Raw genomic sequence first — 18,839 nt, forward strand, 5'->3', positions numbered from 1 at the left:
CTAACAGAATGGAACCTGTAAGTGACACTGTACTTTCATCACACTGTTAGTTATTTCAGTTATCTTGAAAATGCCAAAAGAAACTTTAAAAGTAAAAGGCATTATGCAAACAATTAGTGTACTTAGGGGCTAATATCTCTATTAATCCAGTCATTGAGTCATTACTTTCTAGGTTTTCCATCTAGGTTTACCATCTAGGGAAAATTTTCTCAAATAACATCTAGCACTGGAGAGAATTCAAACCTCCTCTCAAACTGCTTTGGCATATAAATGAACATAACTGACTACAAAAGCGTGTAGGTAATAAACATTTGTTGAGGGGTCACTACTTGCCAAACAGTAGGCAGTGGTCTCTATACAATTTGTGGGATCAAATGGGGGATAAAACGTAAGAAAAAGAACAAACCTCCACATCACCTCTACTAGGGCAACACCGTAATTCCACACAGTCTACACACTGACAACTCTAGGGAGTGCACAGCAAAAATTACATCCCCTCAGAGTTGTGACATGAGGCAGCCTTGTTTCATTCCGTATTTCATCCATCTAAGATACCATCAACTCTAAAAGGTACCATTGTTTCATGTCAACAAATAATTCATGTGAAGAGTGAAAAGAAAGTGTTAGTCACCAAGCTGTGTCTGACTCTTCATGACCCACAGCCAGTAGCCCACCAGGCTCCTCTGTCCATGGAATTCTCCAGGGATAATATTGGAGTGGATAGCCATTCTCTTCTCCAGGGGATCTTCCTGACCCAGGGATGGAACATAGGTCCCCTGTACTGCAGGATTCTCAACCATCTGAGCCACCAGGGAAGCCCAAATAATCCGTGCTATGACATTAATTTTTAAGATGCAGCCCAAATTCAGAGATGTTAATATGTGATAAAAAGTTTTAAAATCAGTGAAAAAAGATGACCTAAGCAATCTTCGATCGACTGAGCTATATATGCACAATTAATGGCCTTTCTCTGATGGCATAATCATATATGCATTCTGCACAAGAATTCTGAGGGAATCTTTTCACTCTCCTGCTCCTGTGTGAAAGTGAAAGAAAGAACACTAGGAGTGAATGAAGTATAGTTAATCTTGGTGCTCAAACCTTGGTTTAGTTACTCTTACTAGGTATGTAACTATGAGTCAGCAGTTCATGGGGTTGCAAAGAGTTGGACACAACTTAGTGATTGAACAACAATAACATACATATGGATGTGTACAGGGGAAAGGAGTTGGGGACAGAGGGTCTTATGTGGACCCTCTTGCCCAAGAAAGGGGTGGAAGCTGTGACCATGACCAAAGTGAGTCACGATCAAAGTCAAAGAGAAGCGTGATGAGTCCAGTTACTGAATCCAGTTACTATTAAATGCTATCGTTGATTCTACCCTCAACTCCAGAGAGGAGACGTAGAGTGAGTTTAGTAATGTGGTCTGCAAACCTCTGGAGTTTCCGGAGACCCTTTCAGGCTATCTGCATAATAACACTAAGACATTATTTATCTTTTTCATTGTGTTGGCATTTGCATTATCAGTTGAAAAGCAATGGACAATAAAACTGTGACTTAGCACAGATCACAGTAGTCCTGCTAAACTATAGTACTCATTGTATTATTCACTGCCATATAGTAAGAGGAAAAAAAGGTAAGTTTGCTTAAAGATGCTGATGAAGCAGAGAAACTATTTTTTATTAAATCTCAATCCCCGAATATATATATTTAATATTCTGAGTGATGAATAGAAGGAATGCATTAAGCACTCGTAAACCAATCTATGCTATGGTTGTCTGGAGGAAAACTAGTTGTGTAATTGATTGAGTTGTGAGCTAAAGCAGCCACTTAATGGAATACCATTTTTACTTGTAAGACTGAGAAACAAACTATGATTCAATATTTGAAAGTCATTTTCCTGAAAATGAATAAAGCCTAATAGTTTAAGGAAAATTATGATTTGTCACTAATGATAAAAATTGAGATTTCTGGATAAAATTAAAATTTTGGGAAACTTGTATATCGCATGATAAGCTTGATAGTTTTTGTTTTTCAGTTCTTAAAAGCTTTGTGGGTGAGACTGGTAAGAATAGTAATAAAGAGGACTATTTAATACTACATAACAAAATACGTCAAGATTTCCAGCAGAAATATCAATAACCTCAGATACGCAGATGATACCACCCCTACGGCAGAAAGCGAAAAGGAACTAAAGAGCCTCTTGATGGAGGTGAAAGAGGAAAGAGAAAAAGTAGGCCTAAAATTCAACAATCAAAAAACTAAGATCATGGCATCCAGTCCCATCAGTTCATGGCAAATAAATGGGGAAACAATGACAAACTTTATTTTCTTGGGCCTCAAAATCACTGCAGATGGTGAGTGCAGCCATGAAATTAAAAGATGCTTGCTCCTTGGAAGAAGATATGACAGACCGAGATAGCACATTAAAAAACGTAGACATTAATTTGCTGACAAAGGTCTGTCTAGCCAAAGTTATGGATTTTCCGGCAGTCATGTATGGATATGACAGTTGGACTATAAAGAAAGTTGAGCACTGAAGAATTGATGCTTTTGAACTGTGGTGTTGGAGAAGACTCCTGAGAGTCCCTTGGGACTGCAAGGAGATCAACCCTTGGAAGGACTGATGTTGAAGCTGAAGCCGCATACTTTGGCCACCTGATGCGAAGAGCTGATTTATTAGAAAAGACACTGATTCTGTGAAGGTTGAATGAAGGGGAGGATAAAGGGACGACAGAGGATGAGACGGTTAGATAGCACCACTGATTCATGGACGTGAGTTTGAGCAAGCTCCAGGAGTTGGTGACGGACAGGAAAACCTGGCGTGCTGCAGTCCAGGGGGTCGCAAAGAGTCGAACAGAACTGAGTGACTAAAAAACAACAAAAATATATGTCAACATTTGGAAGGTACACATAACTCAATGAAATAACACTTTGGAAATGACCACTATGCAATGTTATACGGTCATCTTTGGGTAAAAGATATATTCAAAGTACAACAAAGACCAGTGGATTTCCATAAAACAGAGTATGAAATGCTCACTGGTGTGTTTTAGATTCATACAGCAACTAATCTTTAAGAAACTATCTCTTATTGAATGTTGGTATAGCATCAAAGAAGAATATACATAATTGTCTGAAAAAAACCTTTAAAAACACTTCTTCCCTATACAAATGGATATCTGTGTAAAGCTAAATTTTCTTCATGTTGTTTTTGTTCAGTCACCAAGTCATGTCCATCTCTTTGAGACCCCATGGACTGCTAAGTCAAACATTAAAGACTTTTAAAATGTCATACATCTCACTTTGTGTTGCTTTGGGAAATATACTTATTTCTCAAAAATATGTTAATTTATGTCATTACATAATGGGTTTATTATTGTTATTTAAAAATAAATACTTAAAAATTTCTCAGCATTAATTCTTTTTATGGAAAATATCAGTAGATACAATCCATACAAACAAAAACCCTTTAGTGACCTTAATAATGTTTAAGCATTTGTAAAGGGGTCCTGAGATCAAAAGGTTTAAGAAGCACTGAATGTAAACTAATTGGTAAAGATGTCATCTGGCCATATGTGTCTGTGCTTAGTCACTCAGTCGTGTCTGACTCTTTGCAACCCCATGGACTGTAGCCCACCAGGCTCCTCCGTCCATGGGGAGTCTCCAGCATAATTCTCTCCATATTTCCTAAGGGAAAAGGGGTAAGGAGGGAAGAGAAAGAAAAGGGGATATACTAGATAGTAGTATAGTAGGTATCGCATTGGTTGTTTTCATATACATCAATTTATCTCATTCATTCCATTCAACAGCCTAATAGCTATGATTATCCCTATTTTACAGAAGAAGAAATGGAAACTCAAAAGAGGAGAGAGAGATGACTTGTCTAAAATCAGCTTGTAAGTGACAGAATTTTGATTCTAAAGTTCTTATTCTTTCCACTACATTATATTTATGGCAGAATCCCCCCACTAAAATTCACCAGTGGCCAATCAAAATCCCTAAACGCAAAGCTTTGGTCTTTACTGTAATTTCGGTTTCAAATCTAACTATCTAATTATTTTACTTATTTCCAATTCTTCATTTTGACTTGTTTTTAAATGCATTCAAAGAATGCCTGTTATACTTAAAAATGGCCATTCTTCTGAATTCATAGAACAATGTAGTAATTTTCTGTTAGTGTTATTTAGACATAATATACATAGTCTCACAGTTCTTTCAACCTCATGCTAGTCAACATCAAAGAGTATGTTTATATTGTGAAGGGTCTGTCTCTTTTGCTTTGTAGGTTCATGTAAGCAAGCATTTATTCAAATATGCATTCATCAAATATTTATTTAAAAATCTACTGTGTTTACTAGGTTTTGGTAACATGAAGCATGAAAATCCAAAGATTAATTTCTGAAGATCTGAAAGAGAATTATGACCCCTTCAAAGCTTTACAATTAAACAACTTTATGGAAATTTTCTCTGTAATTAGATTTGATCACAGCTTTTCTTTTAAATGAAAACCTCAGAATGAAGAAACTAAGGTATGCTTCATTGAACACAGAATCATTATATTTTAATACTGCTGTATTGAGTTCTTAAAAAACCCAAATAGTAATAGTAATGGTCTACCTCAGGAACGATTCATTCCTGCTTGCTTTCTACCATGTTAAGGCACACTGGCTGTTCGGAGGAAAGGTAAAAATTCATTGCAGGGGTTAATATACTAGGAAGTCTAAATTTAGCCACAGGTCTAAGCCCAGTTTTCTAGCTGAACCACATCAATTAGCAAAACTGATGTTTTGATCTCCCTTTATCTGATTCCTATGTTGTCAGGCTCACTAGGTTTCAAACCCAGGAGGGTAACATAGAGGTATGATTTTTGGTACCAGGTTCCAAAAGTTGCAAGGGGATCTTGAAATTACATTGTATCTCAATCGATTCTCAACTTGAGAGAAGACAGGATGTTATTTATTGGCCCGGAAGTCCTCAGACTATCTCTGTGCCAGATACTATGTTCACTTTACATATATCATCATTCCATTTTTTCAGACAAAAAACTGAGGCATAAGGAAGTTAACTTATTTGAAGTGACACTATATTAAGTGGAAGAGCTGAGATTCAAGCTCAGGTCTGTAAGACTTTGCACTTTTAATCTCATCTCCACACTCTCTTTCTGCAAAGGGGATGATTCTGAATGTTATTCAGACACTAAAAATAGGAAATAAAAGAGTTATTATCACAATCTGCACTCAATGACTACAGGTTTTAAGTTTACCTGGAAAACGCCGATGTCCTAGAATATAGAAAATGTTTAAAAAATACATTCTTATGTTGATAATTAAGTTACTAGCTAAGTCTATGCACTTTTCTTTCTAGTTATATTTTTAAAGGTTTTGGGCTAAAGGGGAAAAAAGGAAGAAAGAAAAAGGCAGTGTGATTGGTGTATTCAGTTTCTGAGAAAAGCAATATTCAGTATGAACAGCAGCAGCCCCTGGTGGTCTAAGGGGAAAAACTAGTGTATCTATAATTATGGGGGTTGAAATATGTTTTTAAAAAGAATTTATGTACATATTTAGCCATTTGACTCAGTTCTCAACCCAACACATTAAAAAACAGATGCTTTAAAAAATGATCTGTTGGCAAGATGCTTGTTAAAATTTTATCAGTTGAAATATTAAAATTCATTATGAATTAATTAACACATTATATAAAAATAAAATGTTTTTGTTTCATCGTTTTACAAAGTACTATAACCAGTGGTGATTAACACTGGGAATTTTGTGTCTTGAAATGTGTTGCTCAAAAAGAAACTAAATTTATAGGATTACCACTAAATTGATGACATTTTCTGTCTTCACTCTTGAATTCAGTTGGCAGATGTTTTCGAGAACAAAAAATTCCATCTTATTACAAAACATATTAAGCAGGTTTTCCTGCCAGGCATGTCTGACATGATGTTTATTGCCTAGACCAAATCAATCCCCTTAATAAGCCATAATATATGCCAGAAAGTACATTATTTCGTAGTTAAGGAAAGTTGCCACATGAAAGACTAAGTACTCTGATCTCTCAAGCTCTGTTCCCAATGCATCAGAAATGTGCTACATAACCCAACAGTCAATCATGTCTATTTATATTCATTTAGTAAGTAAAATAAAACTATATTTTGCTCATCTTAAAGTTTTAGGCCTGGATTCTACTTTATTTCTGCTGGTGTATACTAGATATTTGGAAAAAGTTCAAAGGAGATTTTGGCTATTTACTACATGCCAGAGGAAGAAAAATCAAATACTTGAATATTCCAGGAAAATAGAGTGGTTTCAGAGGTTAAACCATCATTGATTGTAATAATGAGTTGAATGTGGTTGCCAAATCACTGCACAGAAGTGACTCCAGTGGCATTTACACAGAAAAGAGGTACAGAGAGAAGAAAGGATATGAATTAGCCTTCACCAATATTTTGGATGTAGCCCAATTTAGAACATCAAAAACATATTTTCTGAAAAGAAAGTTTCAGTTTATCAGAGGTGGCTGTTTCTGAACAATTGCAAAAATTCACATATATGCTGAAAAAAAATATCAGTCAGACAACTAGACACCAAATATCTTGCCTGTTGAGGAATAAGTTTTTTGATGGATGTCAACAAGCAAGCAATCCATAAATATTTGAGTATCTTTAATGTGTAAAGTCAGGCTCTGCCAAGATTCTATTTTCTAAATGTCTCCGCCACATTTGGATTTTTCCTTCTGTGGCCACGTGATCTTCTTCCCCTCTTCATTTCTAATATATATTTTTTTAATGTTCTGGGTCTAATCCCTCTATTTTACTTCCTGTCACTACAGCCCACAACTAAGTTTCCTAAGGTAGAGATATTCAAGCAATTCCAAGCCAGTATTACATAGGTCAGCATCAAATCACTTTTGCCTATACTCCACCTACATACTCTAAAGTTCTTTTAAGCATCTTCTTCCTTAGTCTAAATACTTGTCCTCTTAGGCTCCAGTTTGATACCAGAATACCCCTCGTTCCTATGCTGCAGGTCACATTATCCACGTATATATAGACTAAGGCCCAATCTTTCTGCTTTGGGCTCCTTCCAGGAGATTGGATCCTAGTGCATAGATTTAGCATGGGTTCCTGACTTTATGATAATATGCACTGTACTATTATAACAACTGACTCCTATTTGTGTATTCAAAAGGATTGATATGCAATTTCAAAGTGTATAAAGCATGCTTAAAGGAGTGCAGGGCTATAGTGGAAAGGCATGAAACATAAACTGGTAATAATATGAGACAGAATGCAACAGACAGCTCAAGACAGAACACGATAAATTCCATGTAAGTTAACTAATCAGAAGAACTCCCAACAGTCTTAGTAAGGAGAGGTCACTGATGTCAGCTGGGCACTACAACATGGATAGAATTTGGACTAAGGGAAGGAATAGAAAGCAAAGTTACAGATCCCATAAAGCACAAATTGTATACAGAGTAGAGCAAACACAGAGCCTGGCTGTACTCTTATGAACAACTGTATAAAACAAAAATAGCAAAAGGTTGGCAAAAAAAAAATTCCATTTTTATCCATCATTTCAGCACCATGATGATATAGTTAAAAAAAGAAAAGTCCATAACTTACTTTTAAATATTGGGATGAAAATGTATAGATCAATCAAGATATCAAATAAATAATTACAAACTGATTTTTTATCATTGGTTTTTGGAATGTCTTCTCAATTACCGGACTGGGTAGGGGACTAACAATGTAATTTTTCTTCACTTTCGTTTGTTTGAATGTTTCCTTACAGAATATCAAGTAGTATACTTTAATAATGCAGGATGCATTAGAAAAAGCAGTAGTAGTTTGGGATTTTAATCCTGGCCTTACCATCTTATCTATCAAATAAAAATTTATTATTCTGGCTCTGTTCTAGGTTCTGGATTATAGCAGTGAAGAAAACAGACTGAGTCCTTGCGCCATGGATCTTAAATTAAGAGCTATGTGACCTTGGGAAATTTACTAAGTACTGACTCTCAGTCTCCTCATCTGCAAATGCGATTAATATTATTGATCATATTAAAAGATAGTAGTTGAAATATATTTCAACATCACTATTTATTTAATAATATAAATATACTAATGTAAATTGTTTATAGACATTTAATAGTGTCTATTAAATGATAACTGGTCAAAAATATATATAACCATCAAATATAATTTACTATATTATACATAATCATCAAATATAGTTTACTACATCATATCATGCTTTTGTAATAAGTGGTTTACTTTTCATATTTCAGATACATTATTTTATTCTCAACTAGTTAGAACAATGTGGTAAAGAAGAAAGACAGCAAGAATCTACAGCAACTAGAAGCCCTGGTTTTATTTAATACTTAGTTCCATCATTTACTAGCTATGTGATCCAAGACAAAAATGTACCAACTATCCATCAGTTTCTGTAACTTTAAAGTAACAGTGAACTTATTTGATTTACCTAGCTTATGGGATTATTCCAAAAAATAAATTATTTCAACATGTAAATGGCTAAGAAGCATATAAATAAAACAATTCACCCCTATCACATACACGCTCTGTGTCTGAAAACTACACATACTTGTTATCTGGAGATACGTAAAGGGAAGGAAAGGAGATACTTCTAGAGTGGATCAAAATTAATACGAATTAAGCAACCTAACACAAAATGAACCACTATTCGCTTTACCACTACAGGTTCATGCCTTTCTATCTAGAAGTATGTTTGAAGAGTGTCAGGTCAGCTCTGGTGTTTTGCCCATTCCTGTAAGGTTTTAAGAGAAAGGATGTTTATTAAGAAAAATAACGTTTCATAACTATCAGGTATAAAGGTGTGTTGTTTACATGAGCCAATTTTCGTCTTTCAGTGCTTTCAGTGAAAACCTAGCCTGATGAGTGAAATGGGATGAGACAAGAAAGAGGCAAAAAGACATAATAAGAAGTAAAAATAGCAGGAGCATAAAAGAGATAAAAGAATTAAAGAAAAAAGACAAAGGAAAGATAAAGATCTTAATGAAACAACATAAAGATTTTTTCCCCTTGGTGTAATAGAAAAGTAGATATAGGAATAAACAAAAGAAATGTAAAAAAAGAATAAAGAAAATGCACACACACAAGAGAACAAAAGAACAAACCCAAAGTGACAGTGACATGATAAAGAGAAATCAGAAAAGAAATAAAACGCAAAACGACAAATGTCAGAAACAGATGCTTTAATCTGTACTTATCATGGGCAAATAAAAGAAACGATTTAAGAAGTAAAAACTTAATACACAAAGTCACGTTTGTTTTCATTTTATATAGGAAACTGAATATTACTCATGACTTGTATATTTTAAAAACTTATACAGTTCATTTTTAGACTCCAGATATCAGGGGTAATTTTTTAAAAATTCTGTCTTAAGACGGTAGTTGATCAACTGGATCATATTAATCAGGAAACTCAGGACAATTGATCGAGAAAAGGTGACATCAGGACCCTGATGCAGTCATGTGGAAGAAAGGAGGTAATGCAATATAACTCCATAGAATGAGCATGATACTTATGAATTCCAAATCTAATAATTGCTTTTGTTTTTCAAACAATATATTAAATAGTGAGATGCCTTTCAGAAATTTCTATAATCTGCCTAACTTTTGCTTGAATCACTGTATGATAGATATGCTTTACATATTCTTGGTCTGGATACATATTTTTGGCTCTTGAGAATTTATATGCTGCATAACTCTAACTTACTCATCTGACTGACCTATAATCAAATGTCTAGAATGTTTGGAGTACAATTCCCCAAACTAAAGCAATAATGCCATGGAACTAGAAGTAAAATTTTAAAAGTAACTTAGAATGCTACGTATTTCGTCTTGAATGTGGTATGAAATACTTTATTAATGAGCTTTTAAAGTAAACGGAAAAATAGCTCAAGTTGAATAATTTGAAACTTTACTACTATCTCACAGTATAATTTCTAGAATGTTAAATTGTCTGCATTTAAATGTTCTGAATTGCTCAATTTTGAAGAACATATCAATTTACTATTTTACGTATCCAGTAGCATTTTTGACATACTTTACTATTCAATTATATTCTGAGCACTCATAATAAAGGCTTTGAAAACTGCATGAATCTGTCACAAACACACACATAAATATATATATATATATCATTCCCAGTGTGTATATCAAGCAGAATGTGTCAAAGGGCAAATAAAATAGTTTGTGCCCCCACAGAATTAGAACTCCTCGGGCAGCACTGCTATACCAATCCCATGCTGCTAGCATTACAAAGTGCAAAGGTTCACTGGATAAGAAAAGAGCAGAGAGCCGAGTTCCCTCATTACACTATCCCTAAACTATTCCAGCTTAAATATTTATTAAGATATTAATTACTCTTCCTCCCTCCATCAGCCTTCAGAAGTTAAACTGAGACACTGTGGATGGATGGTGGCTCGAAGGAAAACAATGCATTAAAACTATTACCACCCAAGACGAGGACTGATGTTTTGTACAGTGCATTATTAATTGCTTTCTGCAATTTCAATAAAATATCACACTGAAATAAGAACGATGTGATTTGTTACTTTGAACAGAAAACAGAAAATGTTTCAGTCAAATAATACCTTTGGGAAATAAATCTTTAAAACTTTAAAAACTGATACTTTCTTTTAAAAAACGAAATAATTTATAGAAAATAAATTTTAAAGGCTTCTTTCATAAAGGATGCAACACTGCTTAGAACAGGTCTGAACACATAGAATATTTTCAATAAATATCAGCTGTTGTGGTGATTTGAAAAAAGAAAAAAAGACAAGGAAATAATGAAGGATAGTAATGATCTCGCTCATTACTTACTCTGATATATAACTGCATCATTTCTTTTTCTCTTTGGGGGTTACGATACTTCTCATAGAAATCACGTCGCTTCTTTGTTTCTTTAGAGACTTTATCTTTTCTTTCGCGTTTTTCTGCTGGTTCTTCTGAACTATCAGAAGATGATTGGACAGGTATCTTTGGCTTTTCGACTTCAATATAGTTTTCATTGGGATTCAGTACTATTACTCCATATCCTTCCTGTTTTGAAAACAAAAAAGGCAGCACAATTTAATCTTAAAAATCATTTCAATTCATAAAAAAGTTCTTAAAATCTCATACTAAGTGACTTAACATAGTTACATATTCACTAAAAATTTCTTTATAACAGATTAGTTTTACTTTCTCCAACAGAAAAGGGATTTCAAATTATTTGCCTGTATTATGTGTGTAAATAAGCATAGATCGTCTATAAGATCAAAAAGATATAACTATAACATATTAAAAATATAAAGTTTAAATTTATAAAAAGTACTTCAGATTTCCCAGAACTCCAAATGTGACCTAAATAAATTATCAAATAACAAGTACACTTTCAAAACACATTAATAATATATATTTTGAGAAAATAACCTCTTTGAAATTGAAGTTTACAATTCCAACCATATTTTCCTGGATTTTTGTTTCTTTACAATTGCATTTTAATGGGTATTTTTATGTGTTTGAACTTAAAAAAGAATAAGCAATCAGTAAGGAGTAAACTGTCTACAGATTTACATCTCTCTATTATCAGGAACACAGAATGTCTACAAATACATATTGGATTTTTTTCACCTCTTCTTTCAGGAAGGCACACAAATCACAAAACAGAATAAACTAATGTCTTACTATAATGTATGGAAACAACTTTTTCATCTTGAAATTTCTTTTATTTTTCAGTTACCATAAAAACTCTCTTTATTAACAACCAATACCAGGAAACAAGTTTCAAAGTTTAAAATATAGTTTATTGAGCTAGTAAATCTTTTTAAAAGTTTTTAAATGTGTTTTCCTGTCTGACTTAATTTTAGCAAGGCAAACATTTCTCTGGTTGTAATTAAGGAAACTTTTGGCATTTATATTATAACTGATGGAATAATCTAACCATGAAAAAACAGAGAAGGATAAACAATGACCACTAAAAAGTAACACAAATTTTTGAAGCTATTTATATCTTGTCTTTTCTATTCAATTCTGTACTGTGGGTATCCCAATTTCATCTATTAAAATCTTGTAAGGTCATACTTAAAACATATGTTTAAAAAATAAGAGCTATCAAAAATAAAATATAAAAATTCTCATCCTTACAAAAAACAAAAGTATATACTTTTCCAAAAACAATAACTGTAGAATCTATGTCAAGTTTAAATTTTAACCATTTTTTGCCAAACCAAACATAAGATAATTTTTAAAAACTGAGAGCAGTAAACTCAGCCAATATTAGCATAGACTCAATTATCCTTATTTTTAAATATACGAAATTGCTACACATCGTTGGCTTTTTAAAAAAATTGATTTCACAAACTACTTAGAAACTTCATTGGAATTGTTTCAATCCCCACCCCAATCAGTTGATATTATTGTTTAAAACCACAATATGGTTTGGAGATTGTCAAGATCGCTAAAGTTTTTACTTTAGTGATAAGGTAACTAAGATATAGTTGTCTTACATATATGAAAACTATAATATATACCAAACTGATTAATAATTTAATACATATTCCTCAATATGTATTTAAATAAAATTTTTAGATAAATATCTCATTCATGAAGGGCTTATAAAATACTGATGCATTTTTAAATTTAAATGTTCTTCAACATAGCACAAGACAAGGTTTCTTAGCTTTTGTTTTTTTAAGTTTCTTAGCTGGTAAGTCAAAGTTTTACCAACAAAAGATATTTTATTTGGTTCTGCTTTATTCTAATCTGTATAGCTATTCAACAGTCTTGTAATTCATTGTGATCACTGTCAGGTAGACATATTGTCACTTGGTGATTTTCTACAGTTGGACACACATGACTAGTTATTAAAATCACATTTGAAGGAAGTTCCTACTTCTCTTCCTTGTGCCTCTTACAACTTTTCACGCCCTTCTCAAATTTCAGCTATAACTTCTCCTCCCACCAAAAGTAAGTTAAAGAACACTGTTGCACTCTGCTAAACAGGGTGAAATAGAGGCATTCAATACACTGTCTCTGGTGTAAGGCACAGTCAAAAAAGGTCACCATAGGCCAAAAAGAAAATTGCCTCCTTACTAGATTCTGTACCATGAGTAAGTGGTCTCCTGTCATGCTCCTTCCCTGCCTTCTCTGAGTGAATTGAACTTTAAACACACACACACAGACTCTCATACTTAACACGTGTTAGGGTTAGCAAGACCCAAATAGAAGCTTGGAATTCTTAAGAGTTGAAAATAGTGATGTATTACATTTTAATGATAACATGAAAAATTACAAACTCAGGATAACAAAGTAGGACTTTAATAAATTGATAGAACATGAACATCATCTTTGCACAATGAATAAACTCTAAATAAAGGCAAATTCTTTAGACGAAATTTACAGTCACCAAAATGAGAAAACTATTACCCTAGTTTAATCATTAGAAATAATATTTTAATAATGCCATTTTTATTTGAACAGAAGTTTTCACTTCAATTTTTGGAAATCATAGATTGAGAAATTATTGTACCTCCTTAATTTTAAACGAACTCTGAAATGTGATGTGTCCCATCTAAAGTACAAAAACCAGAAACATAAATCATCAAAGTAGTAGTTATCTAAGTTATTGATTATGTAACTGAAAATTACATGACTCATTTGTCCAATTTTATGAAGACACAATGTCAATTTTTCACCAAGGCATCGACAGATGAAAAATGATTCTATTTTTAAATCACAACTATATAAATCAATTAAAGAATTTGTATCACATTGATTTCAACAATGAATGTTTCTCTTTAAACATTTGATTTATTCAGAAACTATTTTATCATTTAGATATTTCATACTGCCAATTAATGGAATAACAATCAAGAAATATTCAGGAACGTTTTCTGTGGAAAGAGCTAATTTTAATAAATGTCTTTGCTGCAAATTCAATTACCATTCTGCAAAAAACTTACATTTTTCAATTAAAATTTGCCTGACAATTAATGCAATATTCACAGAGACCATTCATAACCATTTTATGGGCAGGAGAAAGCTGGAGCAACAAAATAAATTTAACTATCCCATGCAAAGATATGTAGTAAAACTTTATCTTTTTGCCTTTTTCCATGTCACATATATTGCCAAAAAAATCCTATTGCATAATAAAGCTACAAAGATTTTTGCCATATCAACATTAATATATATAAACTAAGGAGTCAAATTAAATAGTCAAAGTAAACAAAAGAGACAACATACCAGTCATTAAACTTAACTGGTTTAAATAGAATTATACCAATTTATATCAGAATAAATACCATTTAAAAAATTAATTCTTTCTATTCCTAGTAACTTAGTCAGTACACACAGAAATAAGTAAGAGATCCTAGTTTAACTTAGCAAATGTACCCATAAAGTTTTAAAAAACTATAAAATTAGGCATCAAGTATAATATCATAAAGAATTATGCACTGCCACTCCAAAGGAGATCCCCAGAATTAATGCTTAGAACACAAAAGATTGTATACTGAGGTATTTTAAATTTAATTATTCCTTATGCATGTTAAATTTATCCTAAGATGAAAAGCTAGGTTATTTCAAATGTACATGGAAAGTTCTGTTATCTTTACCAAGATAAAGTGATCAAACTGATTATCTAACATTCTACAACTAAATAAATAAAACTTCTGGCATCTTTTGTAATGATTCACCCAAATCAATTCCAATATTCAACATTTCAAGAGACAAAGCATACATAAAGTTGTTAATTAACTCTTAAGTTTGATTGCACAGTCTAGCAGAAGATCACGGTGATCAAGAGGACAGACATTGGTAAAAGTAAGCTTTATGTCTTTAATTTACCTCATCCTATTTTCTACTCTTTTGGAGTTATAACTATAGTTTCATTATCAAATCTGTGGTTTATAAGGTATAAACCATGGGATCTTAATCAGAAACTCTCAAAATTTTATTGCTAGCCATAGCATTTTATTCAGCACAAGTGCTTGCTGTGACTTAAACAGAATACACAGGCCTCCGGGCCTTCTTTACTTTGAAGTCTATAGATGTACTTACTAATAAATAATAATTCATTTATCATTCAATCAACAAATGATGGCTTAGGTCAGAGGTCTAGAATAGACAGGTGATGTCAAACACAAAGAACCAAAGAGGAAATCTTGCTTAAGAAATTAAATCACTACAGAGATGCACTTACAGAGAAGAGTCTACAAATAGATAAAATCTTAAAATGCCTGGCCAGAAATGGAATGTACTTTTGACCCCAATGAAACCATGCTAAAACTGAAGATTTATCTAAGTTAATTTGCCTATTAATTGCCAATTATAAGGAAAACAAAAAATAGGAACAAATTCTACATTTTTTTCAAGTCTGTTGTGGTTGGCTAAATAAAAAATCATCTGAAAAGTACTCAGCTCTACATATTAATCTGCCAATAGTGCAAAGCCACACGCGACCAAAGAGGTCAGGGGCCAGGGTAGAATCCTTTGACCTATGGAACTGTCTGGTTTGGTCTTCAGGCAAGGCTCCTTAAGAGATCATTTTACACAGATTTATCAATCATATTTTTCAAGTTCAGCATTCTATCTGCTTGGTTTGAAAGAAGATAGGTGCTCATCCTCAAGGGAAATGAAACCCAAAGTGTTTTTATCTATAAACTGTATCAATCCATGGTTAAAATGGACAAACCAATGTCCATTCATCTTTTCTGAAAGATGTATGTCGTGTTTATTCTCATCTTTTTCACAAAAAGGTATGTATATGTCACTGTTGCAACATCCTAGGTGCAACAGAGATGAGGTCATGACAACCAATCAGAAGTCACTAGTGAAGCGTTAAAGTAAACATAGCTGTTGGAGCTGTAGCGCTGCTTGAAAAATGCCCCCTCCATTATTTCAGCAATTTTCTCAAGACGTGACCTGGGACTGAAATGCCTGAAATGTCACTTGACTCCGTTTTGTGCTTCTTCCCAATTGCATTTACGTAACAGCACCATGCTAATATTTTGTAAAATGTTTGTCATGGCCATGCTTTGACTTGCTGCTTCCTAAATTCTAACGTTGTGTCCCATGGTATAAAAATATCATAATGTGAACCAACATAGATTATCCCAATAAGTTTCCAACTTCAAATAGCTCATCAAGTTAGTCAGTAAAAGAAAACATACCACAAAAAGTTTTCAGAGGACCACCTGTTGTCTATTATTTTTACATAGCACTTACTCATAAATCATAACACAGGGTAATTAATCAAGCTGTCAAAGAGAAGGTCAAAGGTTATATGGTAGAGTCAGAAGGTCATGCATGGGCTGATAGAGGTCAGGGTCACACTGCATTCCTCATTATCAAGTTGGGATGAGAGACGGCCCAAGCAAACAAAAGTGAAAGCAGATGGAGAAGTGAGTGGATAAAAAAAAGAAAGAAAGAAAATTTCACAAACAAAAAGAAAAGTGAAAGAAGACTGTCAGCTGCCTTCAACTGGAGAATAGAAGAGAAAAGAAATACACTGAAATGTGCTCAAAGGAGCTCAAGAACATAAAGAAACTACAGTTTTATTAATTAAATAAGTTGAATATAACTTTTCTTGGCCATTGTATTAGTGCATACTAATAAATATTAGAAAATATATGTTTGCCATCTCTATACCTTCCCTAGCTAGCGTGCCCGGATAAACTAAGATAAAGGCAGAGTTCCAAGGACAAAGTACAATTACAAAAAAAAACTTATTATAAGGTTTTTTTTTTCCCTTTAATAGTTTCAGTGTTGCAACATAGATGCAAATAGTTTTAAGCCATAGGATAATTTTTGAGTATGATACAAAGATATCCACAAACAACAAATGCATCATAAAAGTCCTTTTGAATAACAAAACGGGTATAAAATATTCTATTATTACGCTGGCCTGAATTAGATGCAGAATACTGTGCAAAATTAGCTGTCACCCTTTGCTCAAAATCTTTGTTAATCTCATTTTGAATGTTTGCAGCTTTATCAACACATGCATCAATGTCAGCTCCTTGGTTACTGAACCGCTGTAGTTGGAAGAAGATATAATTAAAATGTTTTGGCACAGAAAAGGTGAAATTGTATCTTCCCTTGTTCCCTTAGGAGTCTGTAAAACATGAAGGATATATTGACAAACACACACCCTTGTCTCTGGTTCTGACATCAGGTCATCCGAGTGCTATTTATTTTAAAACATTCACTTTGCACTTACATTATCACCTACTCTGTTTCTAACTTTTCCTAGACTTTAGAACATTATGCTGCTTAAATATCACAAATATCTAAAAATCCATATCTTACTTATCAAAGCATTCCATATATGTACAACAGAATCATAAAAAACACATTCATTATAAAGGACAGAATATCATTTAATACTATAGAATTATGAAATATTTTATTTTTTGCTTCTCATTCTCATAAAAAGACACAAACATATACCCACATGTGTATATATTAAACTAAAATGTAACAAGTTACAACTGTTGCCTAGTCAGTGACAGATCAAAATTCCTAAGTGGATACAGAGTATCCTATGGACACACAGCCTTTATTACAGGTCACCAAGAAGACTTGGATGGACAAATTTACCTTATGAAACATACTGTTCCACATGCTAGCTCTGCCTTTTTGGTTTAAAGTTCTAAATGTTCTCCTAACTTCTTATTACCATTATAAAACTGTAAATATTGTAGCTATAGATGGTAGGCACATGGTCTTTCAAAATATCACTCTGATACAATCATATACAATACAAATAATATACATTAAGTTTTTATGTTACTCTTAAAACTTGCTTAAGAACTATGCTACATAAATCATTTTATCTTAAAATATGTCACCTTTCTCTTTTATCCTCGTAATTAAAAGATCATATCCAATTTTTTCTTTTTTCAAGAACATATCAGTGCTTTGCCTGTGGTTCCAGAGTCTGCTTGCAAGCATGAGAACATAATGAAAGATTCCAAGTATTCACCGGGCCAATCATTCAGTAAACATTGATTTCATACAGTTATTTAATAAGCAGCTACTATTTACCAAGCACTAAGGAAATGGCAACTCACTCCAGTGTTCTTGCCTGGAGAATCCCAGGGACGGGGGAGCCTGGTGGGCTGCCGTCTACGGGGTCACACAGAGTCAGACACGACTGAAGTGACTTAGCAGCAGCAGCAGCATTCTAGGTACAGTGCTATACTTATGGATCACCTTTCATTTTAAAGTATTTCCACTCAGAGGAAAACTGCAAATCACAATTAAGTACAAATTCCTAAAACATCTACATGAAGCCATTTTATACTCAAGAGGAAGAGGAGTATGAAAAGAAAAAGAAAAAATTATTATAAAATATTTCTAAAACCAATCTAGCTAGACTTTCAAGCATGAATAATCATAAATGCTATGTTTGTGGTCTGTTACAAGTATTATTTAAACTTACTCCATCACAAGGAAAATGTACCACTCAGGAAGGTGTGCGTAGTGTGTGTGCACACGCACGTTGCATATACATTCAGATATTTTAACAAGTAAAATAATTTCATTATATAGGGAAAAGCTTCTAAAAACATCTACCTCCTAACAAACAGGTGCAAGTGAGTACAGCTATGAATTCCCCTTCCCACAGTGACCTATGTCAGAAGATCTTCTCATACTTCTTCTGCTAAATAATTTAATTACTTATGAGTTATGGTTTCTTTGTAACCTTTTAAATGACTAACTCATTAAAATGCAAAAATATGCAAAACATGATGTCACCAGGTCAAACAGCTGTGTTGGTAAAATTATGGCTGTG

At 33.2% G+C, this 18,839-nt stretch overlaps 1 protein-coding gene across 12 annotated transcripts in view; it reads right to left on the reverse strand.

Annotated features, from left to right (window-relative positions):
* ARB2A (ARB2 cotranscriptional regulator A) overlaps nucleotides 1-18,839 on the reverse strand; it is a 418,957-nt gene that overhangs the window by 213,705 nt on the left and 186,413 nt on the right. For 11 of the 12 annotated variants that reach the window (XR_008708552.1, XR_008708546.1, XM_055564819.1 and 8 more), the window contains one exon: nucleotides 10,880-11,098. Coding sequence is in view for 10 of the 12 variants with exons in the window: in XM_055564819.1 (XP_055420794.1) it covers nucleotides 10,880-11,098 (219 nt within the window). In the remaining 2 variants the exon portion in view is untranslated. Of the gene's footprint in view, nucleotides 1-2,329; nucleotides 2,871-10,879; nucleotides 11,099-18,839 lie in introns of those variants that run through there. The other variant, XM_055564825.1, reaches the window with a different exon arrangement.

Source organism: Bubalus kerabau, chromosome 1 (assembly GCF_029407905.1).
Source record: "Bubalus kerabau isolate K-KA32 ecotype Philippines breed swamp buffalo chromosome 1, PCC_UOA_SB_1v2, whole genome shotgun sequence".
In the NCBI taxonomy this organism is placed as follows: Eukaryota; Metazoa; Chordata; class Mammalia; order Artiodactyla; family Bovidae; genus Bubalus; species Bubalus kerabau.